Below are 12228 nucleotides of genomic sequence, written 5' to 3' on the forward strand. Positions count from 1 at the left end.
GCAGTTTAGTTGGGCATATCCGCTTGGAAAAAGAGGGACATAATATTAAACTTTGAGTTCTATAGTGTGTTTAGTCTTTAAAAGTTTTGAGCAAGCTTTGCTGTATATTAAAGTGCATGTGAACCCTTACGATTCATTTCCTATTTGATACCTTTTTGGTCTGGTAAATATACCATTAAAAGTGATTTATCTGTTAGACCCCTTTGACACCACACCGCCCATAGCGTCAGCGGTAAAACGCCGATATTTTTAGCAGCGTTTTACAGCCAGATTTGCGGCGAATTTTGGCCGCTAGTGGCCGAAAGAGGGTTAAAACCGCCAGCAATATGCCGCAATAGCGGCGTTTTGCCGGCGGTATTACAGCACTGCCCCATTGATTTCAATGGGGAGCAGCGGTGGAGGAGCGGTAAACACACCGCTCCTTCACCGCTCCAAAGAAGCTGCTGGCAGGACTTTTCCCTGACGTCCTGCAAGCGCACCGCTGTAGTGTGAAAGCCCTCGGGCTTCCACATTACAGACAATGGTGCAGCTTTTTTAGGGCGGTTTGCAGGCGCTATTTCTAACGCTATAGCGCCTGCAAAACGCCCTGGTGTGAAAGGGGTCTTAACCACTTTCAGACTGGACCAATTTGCTGGTCAAAGACCAGACCACTTTTTGCGATTCGGCACTGCGTCATATAACTGACAATTGCGCGGTCGTGCGACATGGCTCCCAAACAAAATTGACGTCCTTTTTTTCCCACAAATAGAGCTTTCTTTTGGTGGTATTTGATCACCCCTGCGGTTTTTATTTTTTGCGCTATAAACAAAAATAGAGCGACAATTTTGAAAAAAACGCATTATTTTTTACTTTTTGTTATAATAAATATCCCCCAAAAATATATAAAAAAACATTTTTTTCCCTCAGTTTAGGCCGATACGTATTCTTCTACATATTTTTGGTAAAAAAATCGCAATAAGCCATTATTGATTGGTTTGCGCAAAAGTTATAGCGTTTACAAAATAGGGATAGTTTTATAGCATTTTTATTAATAATTTTTTATTATTTTTTTTTTTTTACTAGTAATGGCGGCGATCAGCGATTTTTATTGTGACTGCGACATTGTGGGGGACCCATCGGACATTTTTGACACATTTTTGGGACCATTGTCATTTATACAGTAATCACTGCTATATAAATGCAGTGATTCCTGTGTAAATGGCAGTGAAAGGGTTAACCAGTGGGTGGCAGTGTAGGGGTTAAGTGTTCCTAGGGGAGTGTTACTAACTGTGGGGGGGTTGGGCTTTCATTTAGTGTACACTGATCTCTGCTCCAATCACATGGAGCAGAGATCAGCGTCACTAGTTGCTAGGCAGAATAGACAAATGTTGTTTACACAGCATTTGCTCTATTCGGCCGCTCCGTGAGACGATCGCGGGGATGCCCGCGGCGATCGAGTCCGCGGGTCCCGCGACCGGACTCACGGGGGTCCCGACCAGCGCGGGAGCGCGCCGCCGCCGGCGCGCTCCCGATGGCAGGGCGGCATCGAATATTGGACGTACCTGTACGCCAATATGCCTGCCCGTGCCATTCTGTCGAAGTACATCGTCGTGCGCTGGTCGGGAAGTGGTTAAAGTGGTTGTAAACCCTTACAAACCACTTTGACCTACAGGTAAGCCTAGATTAAGGCTTACCTGTAGGTCCAAGTAATATCTCCTATACGGTGTAGGAGATTTTTCCAAAAAGACAGCCACCGCTGTCTACGGCGCATGCGCCGTAGACAGCGGCGCACAGGCGCACTGGGCAGGTCGCAGATCGCGGCGATATGCCGCGAGTGTCGGCTCGCATGCGTGGGAGTGACGTCATCGCTGCTCCTGCGATGTGATTCGCAGGAGCAGCGATGATGTCACTCCCGCGCATGCGCACGGGAGCCGACACTCGCGGCATATCGCCGCGATCTGCGACTTGCTCAGTGCATGCGCCGTAGACAGCAGTGGCTGTCTTTTTGGAAATATCTCCTACACCGTATAGGAGATATTACTTGGACCTACAGGTAAGCCTTAATCTAGGCTTACCTATAGGTCAAAGTGGTTTGTAAGGGTTTACAACCACTTTAAGGGTGTTTTGCAGGCGCTATAGCGTTAGAAATAGCGCCTGCAAACCGCCCTAAAAAAGCTGCACCATTGTCTGTAGTGTGAAAGCCCAAGGGCTTTCACACTACAGCGTGCGCTGGCAGGACGTGAAGTCACTCCGGGATCCATAGCAGCGGCAGACATGAAGACGGAGGAGGGCTTCGGGGGCTTCGTTCTCAGGTAAGTTATTCATAATGAGCTAGTATGGATTATGTTAATTCAAAACTGTCTTGTACATACTGGGGGCAATTCAATAAAGTTGGGGCTCTGCTTTTCTGGCATTAATCCCTCTTGTTAATGTATTGCACCAAATTCATGAAGCATTTTTGAACAAATATATTCTGACAGCAACTCAATTCAGGTAGTTCTAAAATGTGCAACTTTTACATTGTGGTGTGATGAACGCGCCAAATTCAAAATAAAATACTGTTCCTTATTAAAGTGGAGATAATTAAAACCAACTCTTTTGGCGGACATAGAGAAACTGACGCATATAGATTATGCAAAAGTGTCCTGTGTAGATTCTAAGGCCTCATGCAAACTGGACATTAAAATAACGTTATAAAAATGCCAGTAGCTTTGCAGTGAACCGCTGGTGAGCAGTGTTTTTGATCCATTTGTTAGTGTTTTGCTTCACTTTCACAGAACAAGGTTGCAAATGAGGACTACTGACTTCACTTTAAGTTTCCTGAGTTATATAGTTGTTCTGGTTCAGTGATTCAAAGTATAAAAGGCAGTGTGTTAGCATAACAGCCTGGCAACTGGGATTTTTCAATAGAAAGTCAGCAATGGCAACCCCATATTTCTCCCATGACAGATGTACAGTCACGGCCAAAAATATTGGCACCCCTGACAGATAATGCACCTCTTTGCCCAGAAAATTGTTGCAATTACAAATGTTTAGGCATTATCATGTTTATTTCTTTTGTTTGTATTGGTATGACACAAAAAAGTGGAGCACAAAAAGCCCAATCTTATACATTCCATGCAAAAATTCACCCTCAGTTTAATAAATTGGTAGCACACCACTTGTAAAAAATAACTGAAATTAATCGCTTAATGAGCCCTACATTGCACCCCAGAATTCTTTGGAATGTCTGCGGACAGGGCGTCCAGTGCCTGAAGCAGCAAAGCAACCCCAAAATATCAGTGAATCTCCACCATGTTTGATTGTAGGTACTGTATTTTTATTTTTTCTGAAAACAGTGGAATGATGAGCTTTACCAAAAAGTTGAAATTTTGATTCGTCTGTCCACTGCACATTTTCCCAAAAGGATGTTGGCTTCCTTTTTTATGTTTCTGTGTCAGCCGTGCGGTCCTCCTGGGTCTCCTACGATAGCTGCCCTTTTCATTCAGATGGCGTCCTTTAGTACAAGCTGACACAGTTGGACCCTGTGCCTGAAGGTCAGCTTGAATTTGTCTAGAAGTTGATCAACGTTCTTCACCATTGGAATAATCCTTTGTTGCAATCTTTGATACATTTTTCTCTTTCGTCCATGTCCAGTGAGATTAGCTACAGTGCCATGGGCTGTAAACGTCTTGACAATGTTGCACACAGTGGACACAAGAATATTAAGGTCTCTAAAGATGGACTTGTAACCTTGAGATTGTCCATGCAGACACACAACAGAAAGGTTGAGTAAATTTTTCACCATTTTAACTGGTTGCTGGTGTTATTTCTATATTGTCAGCACCTGTTAATTGATACAGGTGAGTTTAATTACAAACTACAGGAGCATCACTAAGGCCTCTTTCACACTGGGGTATGAGCAGCGTCGGCAGTGAAATGGCGATATTTTTAGCGCCGCTTTACTGTCGTATTGATTTCATTGGACAGGAGTGGTGGAGGAGCGGTATACACACTGCTCCTTCACCGCTCCAAAGATGCTACTAGTAGGACTTTTTTTTACTGTCCTGCCAGCGCACCGCTCCAGTGTAAAAGGGGCTTTCACACTGGAGACACAGCAGCGGCTCTTTCAGGGTGCTTTGCAGGTGCTATTCTGCAAAGCGCCCCAGTGTGAAAGGGGTCTAACTTGCAATTCTGATCATTTTGAGAAGGTACCAATAATTTTGTCCAGTCTATTTTTCCAGTTTTGCATGGAATGTGTCAGATTTGGCTTTTTGTTTCACTTTTTTTTGTCATACCAGTACAAACAAAAAAAAAATACACATGAGAATGCCTAAACATTTGTAATAGCAACAATTTTCTGGGTGAAGTGGTGCATTATCTGACAGAAATGGAGGGGTGGCAATATTTTTGGCCATGACTGTAAAAATATTTGCAGTAAATACAGGGTGTTCCCTTTCGCTATCTAATAAAATGTGTGCTGTTAATCTTTTTCTGATACCACCCCACCTCTACCCCACAATTAGTGTAAAAGCATCACCACGTTATGTTGTTGCCACAGTCTTTTGGGCAATGAGATCATCCAGTCAGCAGAAAGGAACATGCAATCTGCCCGTGAGTGGACTGAGCAACACTGTTCGGCACTGAGAAGATGCCAAAACTTAAGAAGTTACGCATGCTGACTTGTGATTTCTATTTTTTCATTGGTCGCATTGTTTTTAATATAGTCATTTGCACATGACTTGTGTCATTATGAAATGCTGTATCTTTTAACAGCTGCTCTGTGCTTTTTGAAACCACATGCCCTGTTAACCAGTTTTCATGTCGGATACGCAAGTGCAGCTGCAGCTAATCAGAACATATAGAAACTGTGTATGGGGATGACTAATCATACATCATTCAAAGGAATAAGTGTGCAAGTGATGCTGTGCTTGTATATGGCTTAAGCATGTCTCTAACATTAGCATGTTTTTTTTTAACACATAGGATGAAGATGAAGAGTCTAGCAGATTGGAATTGGATGAAAAGAGGAGTGCTGAACTGATCCAGAGCCTTGCAGAACACAGCGCTAAGCACATCATTGAGTATGTCCCGGATTATCCTTTGGGAGTCCTTTTTCATGCTGTCTATGCCAGCTGTTCCTTCCTGCAGTGTACTAACTAAAATTTAAAAATTATTGCAAAATGAGCTTGCTATAGATGGATAGATTAATTCTTCCAGTCCAAATTTTCAGGCTCTCTCTTTAAGCCCAGGTTCACACTGAGCTGCGGGAATGAAGCCGTGCGAGTTCAGCTGAACTCGCACAATTTCACTCCCGCATGTCTGTCCCGATTTTGGCCGTGATTTCAGAGACATGTAAATCGCAGCCCGAAATCGCAAGATAGTACAGAAACTACTTTTTGAAATCGGTCCAGTGCAGCAGATGCGGCGCCGCACCAATTAGGATGGTGCCATTGACGGCAATTGCCGTCGATTTGTCAAAACACTCCAGTGTGAACCAGGGCTCATGGTGATCTATTCGTTTTTTTTTTAGTTTTTTTTGTCTCATGTAACAAATATTTGACTATTTAAAACTGTTTAATAATTTTATTTTGTGTGTGTGTATGTGTGTGTTTATATATATATATATATATATATATATATATATATATATATATAGTTATTGTAATGTGTACTGGCTCTCTGAAATAAATTAAAGCTGAAATCCAGGCAGTTATAAAAGACACGTTAATGAAGCTCTGTATTCATTTTTAAAGCATTCAGTTTTTTTAAATTAGCTAGTGTAAATGCCTGATTTGCTATCGGCTTCTTGCAGGATGGAGAGTCGGGTGTACTACATGCAAATATACTGACAAGGAACATGTTGATAGTTAAGCCCGTACACACTTGCTGAATGTCAGGCAGCATCGGCTGGTTCAGTAATACTGGCCAACATTCAGCCGTGTGTACTGCAGCTGGTCTGGCCGGCTTCTGCCAAAAGGAAGAGAGCGATGACCGGAGTGTTTTGGTGAGGGGCGTGTCACCCTGTTAGAACACATTAGAAGAGCAGGGGAGATCACTGTACTAACATCGGATTTTTAGTAGAGCGGCTCCATCTTTAGCTGACAGTTTTTTTGTTTTTTTTTTCGTTCAGCCCACTTAGTTGAACGGAAAAAGCTACTATTGTGTACCAGGCTTTTGAAGAGTGAACAGAGAAATTACCTCATTAGCCCGTAAGTCTTCTTTCATTGCCCAGTGAGCAAGCTGCGGGGTAAAGAGAGGACACCATTATATTCATACTATAGTCTATAACTGAACGGTATGTCATCCTCCTGGATGTGCTGTCTGGCAGGTAAAAGAGCCCAGTTTTATGCTTTTTTTCTGATATTTAGCTGTTTGGGGTGAAGTTCTGCTTCAGAGACCTTGAATCCTTATTTCACTGTTTCCAAACCAGTCGTCCTGAGCATGCCTATGCTAACTGTAAGATTGGGAAATAAAAAATAAATAACAAATCTGCTCTCCTGATGTACTGCAAGCTTGTATGGTTTAGTATACACTATTGAAAATGAATGTTATGTGAAGGTGGGCATGGACAAATATGTTTGTCCTTGAGGCTCGGTTCATATTGGTGCAATGCGGGAACACTGCGGCTCACCGCATCACGCTCGTCTCGCAGGCAGTTCACACTGCTCTATGCGAATTGCTGGGAGTGTAAATGCAAAAGTTAATAACGCCCCCCAAATCGGTTCGCACATCGCAGTGCGAACTGTCAATTCGGACAGGAATTGGACCACATGGGTGTGAACACCCATGTGATCTGATTCTGGTGCGGACCCAGAAAAGGTTCCTGCATGAGTTTGGTCCGAATGCAATGCAAATTCAGCCATACAATCTGTATGGCTGAATTTGCATCTGACAGACATCGCATTTGATTTGTACAGCAGTATAGTGCAAATCACATGCGATGTCTGACATCGAAGCAGTGGGAACTGGCCCTGAATACATATTTCACCCACTCAAAAGTAATGGAAGATAAATTTAGTGAACTGTGTTGGATATGAATTCTTTAATCAAATTCTCACTTCTAAAGTGAAATGGTAATGATTTGTTCTGTTATGCCTTAGGACTGCAAAGCAGGATGTGGACGATGAATATAGTATGCAGACAGATGAACAACAGTCTCAATCTTACTATGGAGTGGCTCATGCCGTTATAGAGAGGGTGGAAAAACAATCCTCCCTTCTTATCAATGGTTCTCTTAAGCATTACCAGGTACTTAGTTTCATTTTCCATACCTCCTTGTTTTTGCTGTTTAAAAGACTAAACATTATAACATGGGAAAAAAGCTTGTTTCAGTTTGTTTTTGTATTATATTTGTTGATAGGAGCTACGTTTTGTCCATATTTCACCATTTTTCAGATTTTCTTTTTTTTTTATTTTTTTTACGTAGTTTTACAGTTTATGGATTGCACTTTAGTGCTCCTTGTTTCCCACTACAAGATTATAGCTAGAGGCCTGGCAGTCTGTTACTAGTCTTAAATGACTGGCAACCGTAAAGGATTTTTATTCCTTGGTAAAATGAAGCCAGAAATATAATTGGCATTAACTCCACTTCTATTTATTTTTTTATTTTTTTCCCAGGTCTCTTTGCAAAGTCACAGGTGTAAAAATAAAGTGTGCTTCTTGCTAGTAGTAGTGTAAGAAAAACTCTGTTCTGCCTGTAAATCATACACTGTTTCGAACAGGGTTCCGATTCGAGAGAGACTGCAGTAGAAGTAAAATTAAAATACTTACTGATACTTACTGATATTAAAATACTGCTGATTTCACTATTCAGATTCAGATACCCATTAGGCCCCTTTTACACGGGACGGATCCGTAATGATCCGCCCCGTAATGATCCACCCTGTGATGATCCGCTTGCTCTGCGGGGATCGCTCTGTTTGTCCCTGCTGAGCCGGCGGATGACAGGGCGGTCCCTGCACACTGTGCAGGGACTGCCCTGTCAGATCTCCGCTCTCCTCTATGGGGGATCGGATGAATACGCACCATCTGTCCGTGTTCATCCGATCCGCTCTGCAGACGGGTAGAAAAATAGGATTTTCCTCCGTCTGCAGAATCGGCCAATAGCGGAGACGGACGATATTGGGTGTCTGCGGATGTTCATCCGCTGACACCCGCTATCCCATAGGAATGCATGTATGTCCGTATTTCATCCGCTAAGGGATGGATTTAATACGGTCATACGGTCCACATGTGTGAAAGGGGCCTTAGAGGGAGCTCACAAAGCCATTGATGAAACATGATTATGTAAAAGTTATTGGCTTGGCTGAGTGGTTAGCACTCTTACGTTGCAGCACCAAAGTCATGGATTTTATTCCCGCAAAGATGTGATATGCATAATTTGTATGCTCTGTAGCAGGGGGTCTCAAACTGGTGGCCCTCCAGCTGTTGCAAAACTACAAGTCCCATGAAGCATTGCAAGGACAACAGTTACAAGCATGATTCCCACAGGCAGAGGCATGATGGGACTTGTAGTTTCGCAACAGCTGGAGGGCCGCCAGTTTGAGACCCCTGCTCTGTAGGGTTGCACAGATACTAGTATCGGTGCCGATACCGAGTATTTGCAGAGGTATCAGTACTCGTGCAAATGAACAGATACCTGAAACCGATACTTTCAGGCTCGTTTCCTTGAGCTGTCAGTGGGTCTCCCCAGTCTAGAGTGCGGTAATTGGAGCTGTAAAAAGAAGAAAAAGCAGACGGCAATGTTTATTAACAACATTACTCAGCCCTGAAACACTAAAATAAAAAGAAACATTGTTTCTCTTTTGTTCATTGATGGACACAGCATCTTCATCTTGACCTTAGGGTTATATCGCCCCGAGGACTAGGCAGAAAGTGTTAAAAACAGCAACACTTGCCCAGTACTGCCCGGGGGGCGGTCCTACTGGCTATAACCCCTCACACTGCATCCAGCAGCTCAGTTTTTTCTGCCTAGTGTAGAAGGACCTGGCTCCCGGTGGGACCATTGGTTCTGGGAATTTTTTTATTTTTTCAGCATTTTTGATTCCTGTGATCTACAGTCAACAGCCGGGCTGGGTGACAGGCTGGATAATATAGATCCTGGTAGTCTCCCCAGCCTGGCCATCGAGCGTGAGCAGGCCCTAGCTATGTGCTGGGTCAGCCACAACATGCCTCGCCAGATCCAGGGGCGGCCGGTGAGCTATATGCTCCGGGGGACACATATGACCGGGCTACTTCAGTGTGCCGTGGCCGTCAGCCACCCCGTACTGCTCGGGTGATGGGTCTGTCTGTGCAGTGCGTCCAGCAGTCCCTGCAGGAGGGTTAAGTATGGTTCCACCTGTCTCGGCAGGATGGAGCAGCTGAGCATTCCCTGGGAGGTCAACTAGCGGGGTCTCTGACTCTCCCTTTCTTTTCTCCCTGTCCCTTCCCTCCTCCCCCTGCTATGGGCCGCTGTGTGACTTGGCACATGGGGGTGCGGTGCACGTACCTGGCCGTGGGGAGCTCTGGGTCCTGGTAGGGGACTGCGCTGGGTGTTGGGGGTCCGCTCATCCTCTTCCGTGTTTCTGGGCCACGGTGGGGTTTTTAACGTGTGGAGGCAGCCGCCGTGGCCATTTTTTTTTTTTTTTGTAGTCGCAGCCAGTTTTTGCCTTTCAGCCATTTTCTGGAAGTTCGGCAGCCATTTTTTGTCGGTGCCCTCAGACCATTTTCTAGTAGCCTCAGGTAGTTTTGCCTCTAGCGCTGGGTGCTTGTTTCCTTCTAGAACAGCTCGCTTTTTACACAGACACCTCGTGGATGACACAGGGGAGAGTGGACAGCAGCAGCACAGCGCAGTACCTGGGTCAGGGTGGTGAGTCCTGCGGGGGGGGGGCCTCTGTCTGTGGCAGCTAGGAGGGTGGACATTTTATGTGACTTGCCTTAGGTCCCTAAATGATGACAGGCGAGTGTGGGTCAGCATGGTGTTGGAAGCTAGCGCTTCTTCCCCAGACATCCCTGTTATTTCAACTGGTTCCCCTGCACCTGTGGTGCCTATGGACACTGTCAGCGGTCCTGGAGGTCTTTGTTGTCAGGGTGAAAGCGGCGTGCGGGCGCAAGGGGGGGTAAAAAACGCCCCCACAGTCTTTTGGGGAAAGCTCTGATTCAGACTTGGGCCCTGCTGTGACAGGTGGCCCCTGTTCTGACATATCAGAGGATGTGGACCAGGACCATTTTGACAGTGAGGATGACTCCGTGTCTGGGTCAGCGCAGGAAAAGGCGCTTGTACAGCGGTGCGGGGTACCCTAAAGATGGAGGTGTCAGGTCACCGGAGACCAGGTGACAGATGCACTCCGTTGGAGTCGGAAGTGCACCGCTAGGTAGTGGACCTTAGGACTGACTGCTGCGGATTGTACCCAGGGAGATTCAGGACACAGGTCTACAGGATCACTAACACAGATCCCACTGGAAGCTGGAGCATAGATTCCCCAGGGCGCAGAGTCTAAGAGCCAGCGGGTGTTCGCCAGAGCCTCCAGTGGTGAGGATGGACTTCGCTGCAGTCTGGCTCCAGGCCGCAGCCCCTAGGGTCTCACAGCTCACGCTCACAGTAGACTACAGGAGAAGGAAGCAGCAGGCTGGAACAACAAGGATAGTAAGTGGATACGGCAGAGGTCAGGGCAACTAGCAGACAGGAACAACAGAGTACACGCCAAAGATTCAGGGTCACAGGCAGACAGGGATAGTCAGGGACATGCAAAAGGTCAAGGTCACAAGCAGACAGGAATCGTTGAGAACACGCCAAGGTCGTTAACAGAGTCAAACATAGTGCACACGGCAAGCAGGAACCAGGAAGCCAAACACACAATGAATACACAATGGTTGATCAGCACTGTTGGCTTGCAGTGCACAGATTTAATATAGGGTTCCCTGATGGGGCCTGAGGTGGAGCCATGCTTAGAGGAGAGGTTATAAAAACCACCAGGTGGAAGTGGCTGGCCTCTTATTCAGAACACATGAGGGGAGATAAGCAGAGGAAGATCACTGCATAACCATGACAGGAGGATATGGCAGGGGCATCTACAGAGCTGTCTGTCCATTTCAGGTTCCACAAGCCAGTCCACACGGCTAAGGTGTTATCTTACCCAACTTATTTTGATAAGTTTATATACAAGGCGTGGGGAAAACCGCAGCGGGCCTTTTCAAGTCCTGTAACGCATGGCGGTGCGTTACCCCTTTGAGGAGAGTTTCCTGAAGAAATGGACATGTTGACCCCCCGGTATCCAGGTTAAATAAGGTAACCATGATTCCGGTGGAAGGGACTCCTGCTTTCAAGGACCCTGCCGACAGAAGGGTCGAGGCGGTTGCCCGGTCCATGTTTTTGGTTGTGGGGTTAGCATTGCGGCCGGTGTTAGCCACGGCCCTGATGTCACAGACTCTTACTGAATGGGCAAAATTGTTGCACCGTGAGTTGGAGAAGCAACAGGCTTCCACGGTCTGCGTGGAGCTGGCGGATCAATTGGTGCAGGGCCTTAAGTATGTCTGTAATGCGGCCTTAGATATGGCCCCCTTGATCTCTAGAGCCTCTTTATCAGCAGTAGTGCTACGTCGCCTGAGTTGGCTGAAATGCTGGTCTATGGACCAGGCATCTTATAAAGCACTGGCAGACTTGCCCTTCCAGGGAGAGAGGCTATTTGGAGCCTCGCTGGAGGACATTATTAAGAATGTTACTGGGGGTAAGAGTACGTTGCACCCACAGTCCAGAAAATGCAAGGAGCCATGCCTTCATCCTTTTCCACTCGGTAGCGAAATTTCGTCCGCCCGGGTCGGCAGGTATGCGTTCCCAGTCCGACAAGGTGCCTGCTGAGGGACAAAAGCATCCCTGGTTTTTTAAGCCATACAAGCCTGCGAGTTGTACTCATTGTAAAAAAAATGGTATCGGTGCATCCCTAATGCTCTGCTGTATTTGCACCAGTTACTGTTTATTTCCATAGCTGCCAAGTTAATACTTGCTGGTACCAACATTCAGCCAGTGAAGTCAGAAAGTTTGATTTACATCCTTGTTCAAGGACTGTAACGGAGTAGCAGGCATGAGGATGACAGCCCTGTAGCTTGTGTATTTGAATTTAAAGACAAGTAAGCAGTAGGTGCCATTTAGTGTTTTGCGCCAGGCTCAGTTTTAATGTGTGCCTCGGACTGCAAGCTTCTATTAGGCAGGAACTTATGTGGATGGTTGAGCTTACTGTGTAGGCTTCTGTAAAGTTGTCACTGGTATATAATCAATAACATGAAATAAAT

The 12228-nt window shown here is 45.7% G+C and overlaps 1 protein-coding gene across 3 annotated transcripts in view; it reads left to right on the forward strand.

The window, feature by feature from the left end:
• Positions 1–12228, forward strand: part of SMARCA2 (SWI/SNF related BAF chromatin remodeling complex subunit ATPase 2) — a 355922-nt gene that overhangs the window by 195784 nt on the left and 147910 nt on the right. For all 3 annotated transcript variants that reach the window (XM_077475014.1, XM_077475013.1, XM_077475015.1), the window contains exons 14-15: positions 4945–5042; positions 7062–7209. In XM_077475014.1, coding sequence (XP_077331140.1) covers positions 4945–5042; positions 7062–7209 — 246 coding nt within the window. The remainder of the gene's footprint in view (positions 1–4944; positions 5043–7061; positions 7210–12228) is intronic.

Source organism: Lithobates pipiens, unplaced genomic scaffold (genome assembly GCF_037356315.1).
Source record: "Lithobates pipiens isolate NorthernLeopardFrog02 unplaced genomic scaffold, aLitPip1_a1.2 Scaffold_13, whole genome shotgun sequence".
In the NCBI taxonomy this organism is placed as follows: Eukaryota; Metazoa; Chordata; class Amphibia; order Anura; family Ranidae; genus Lithobates; species Lithobates pipiens.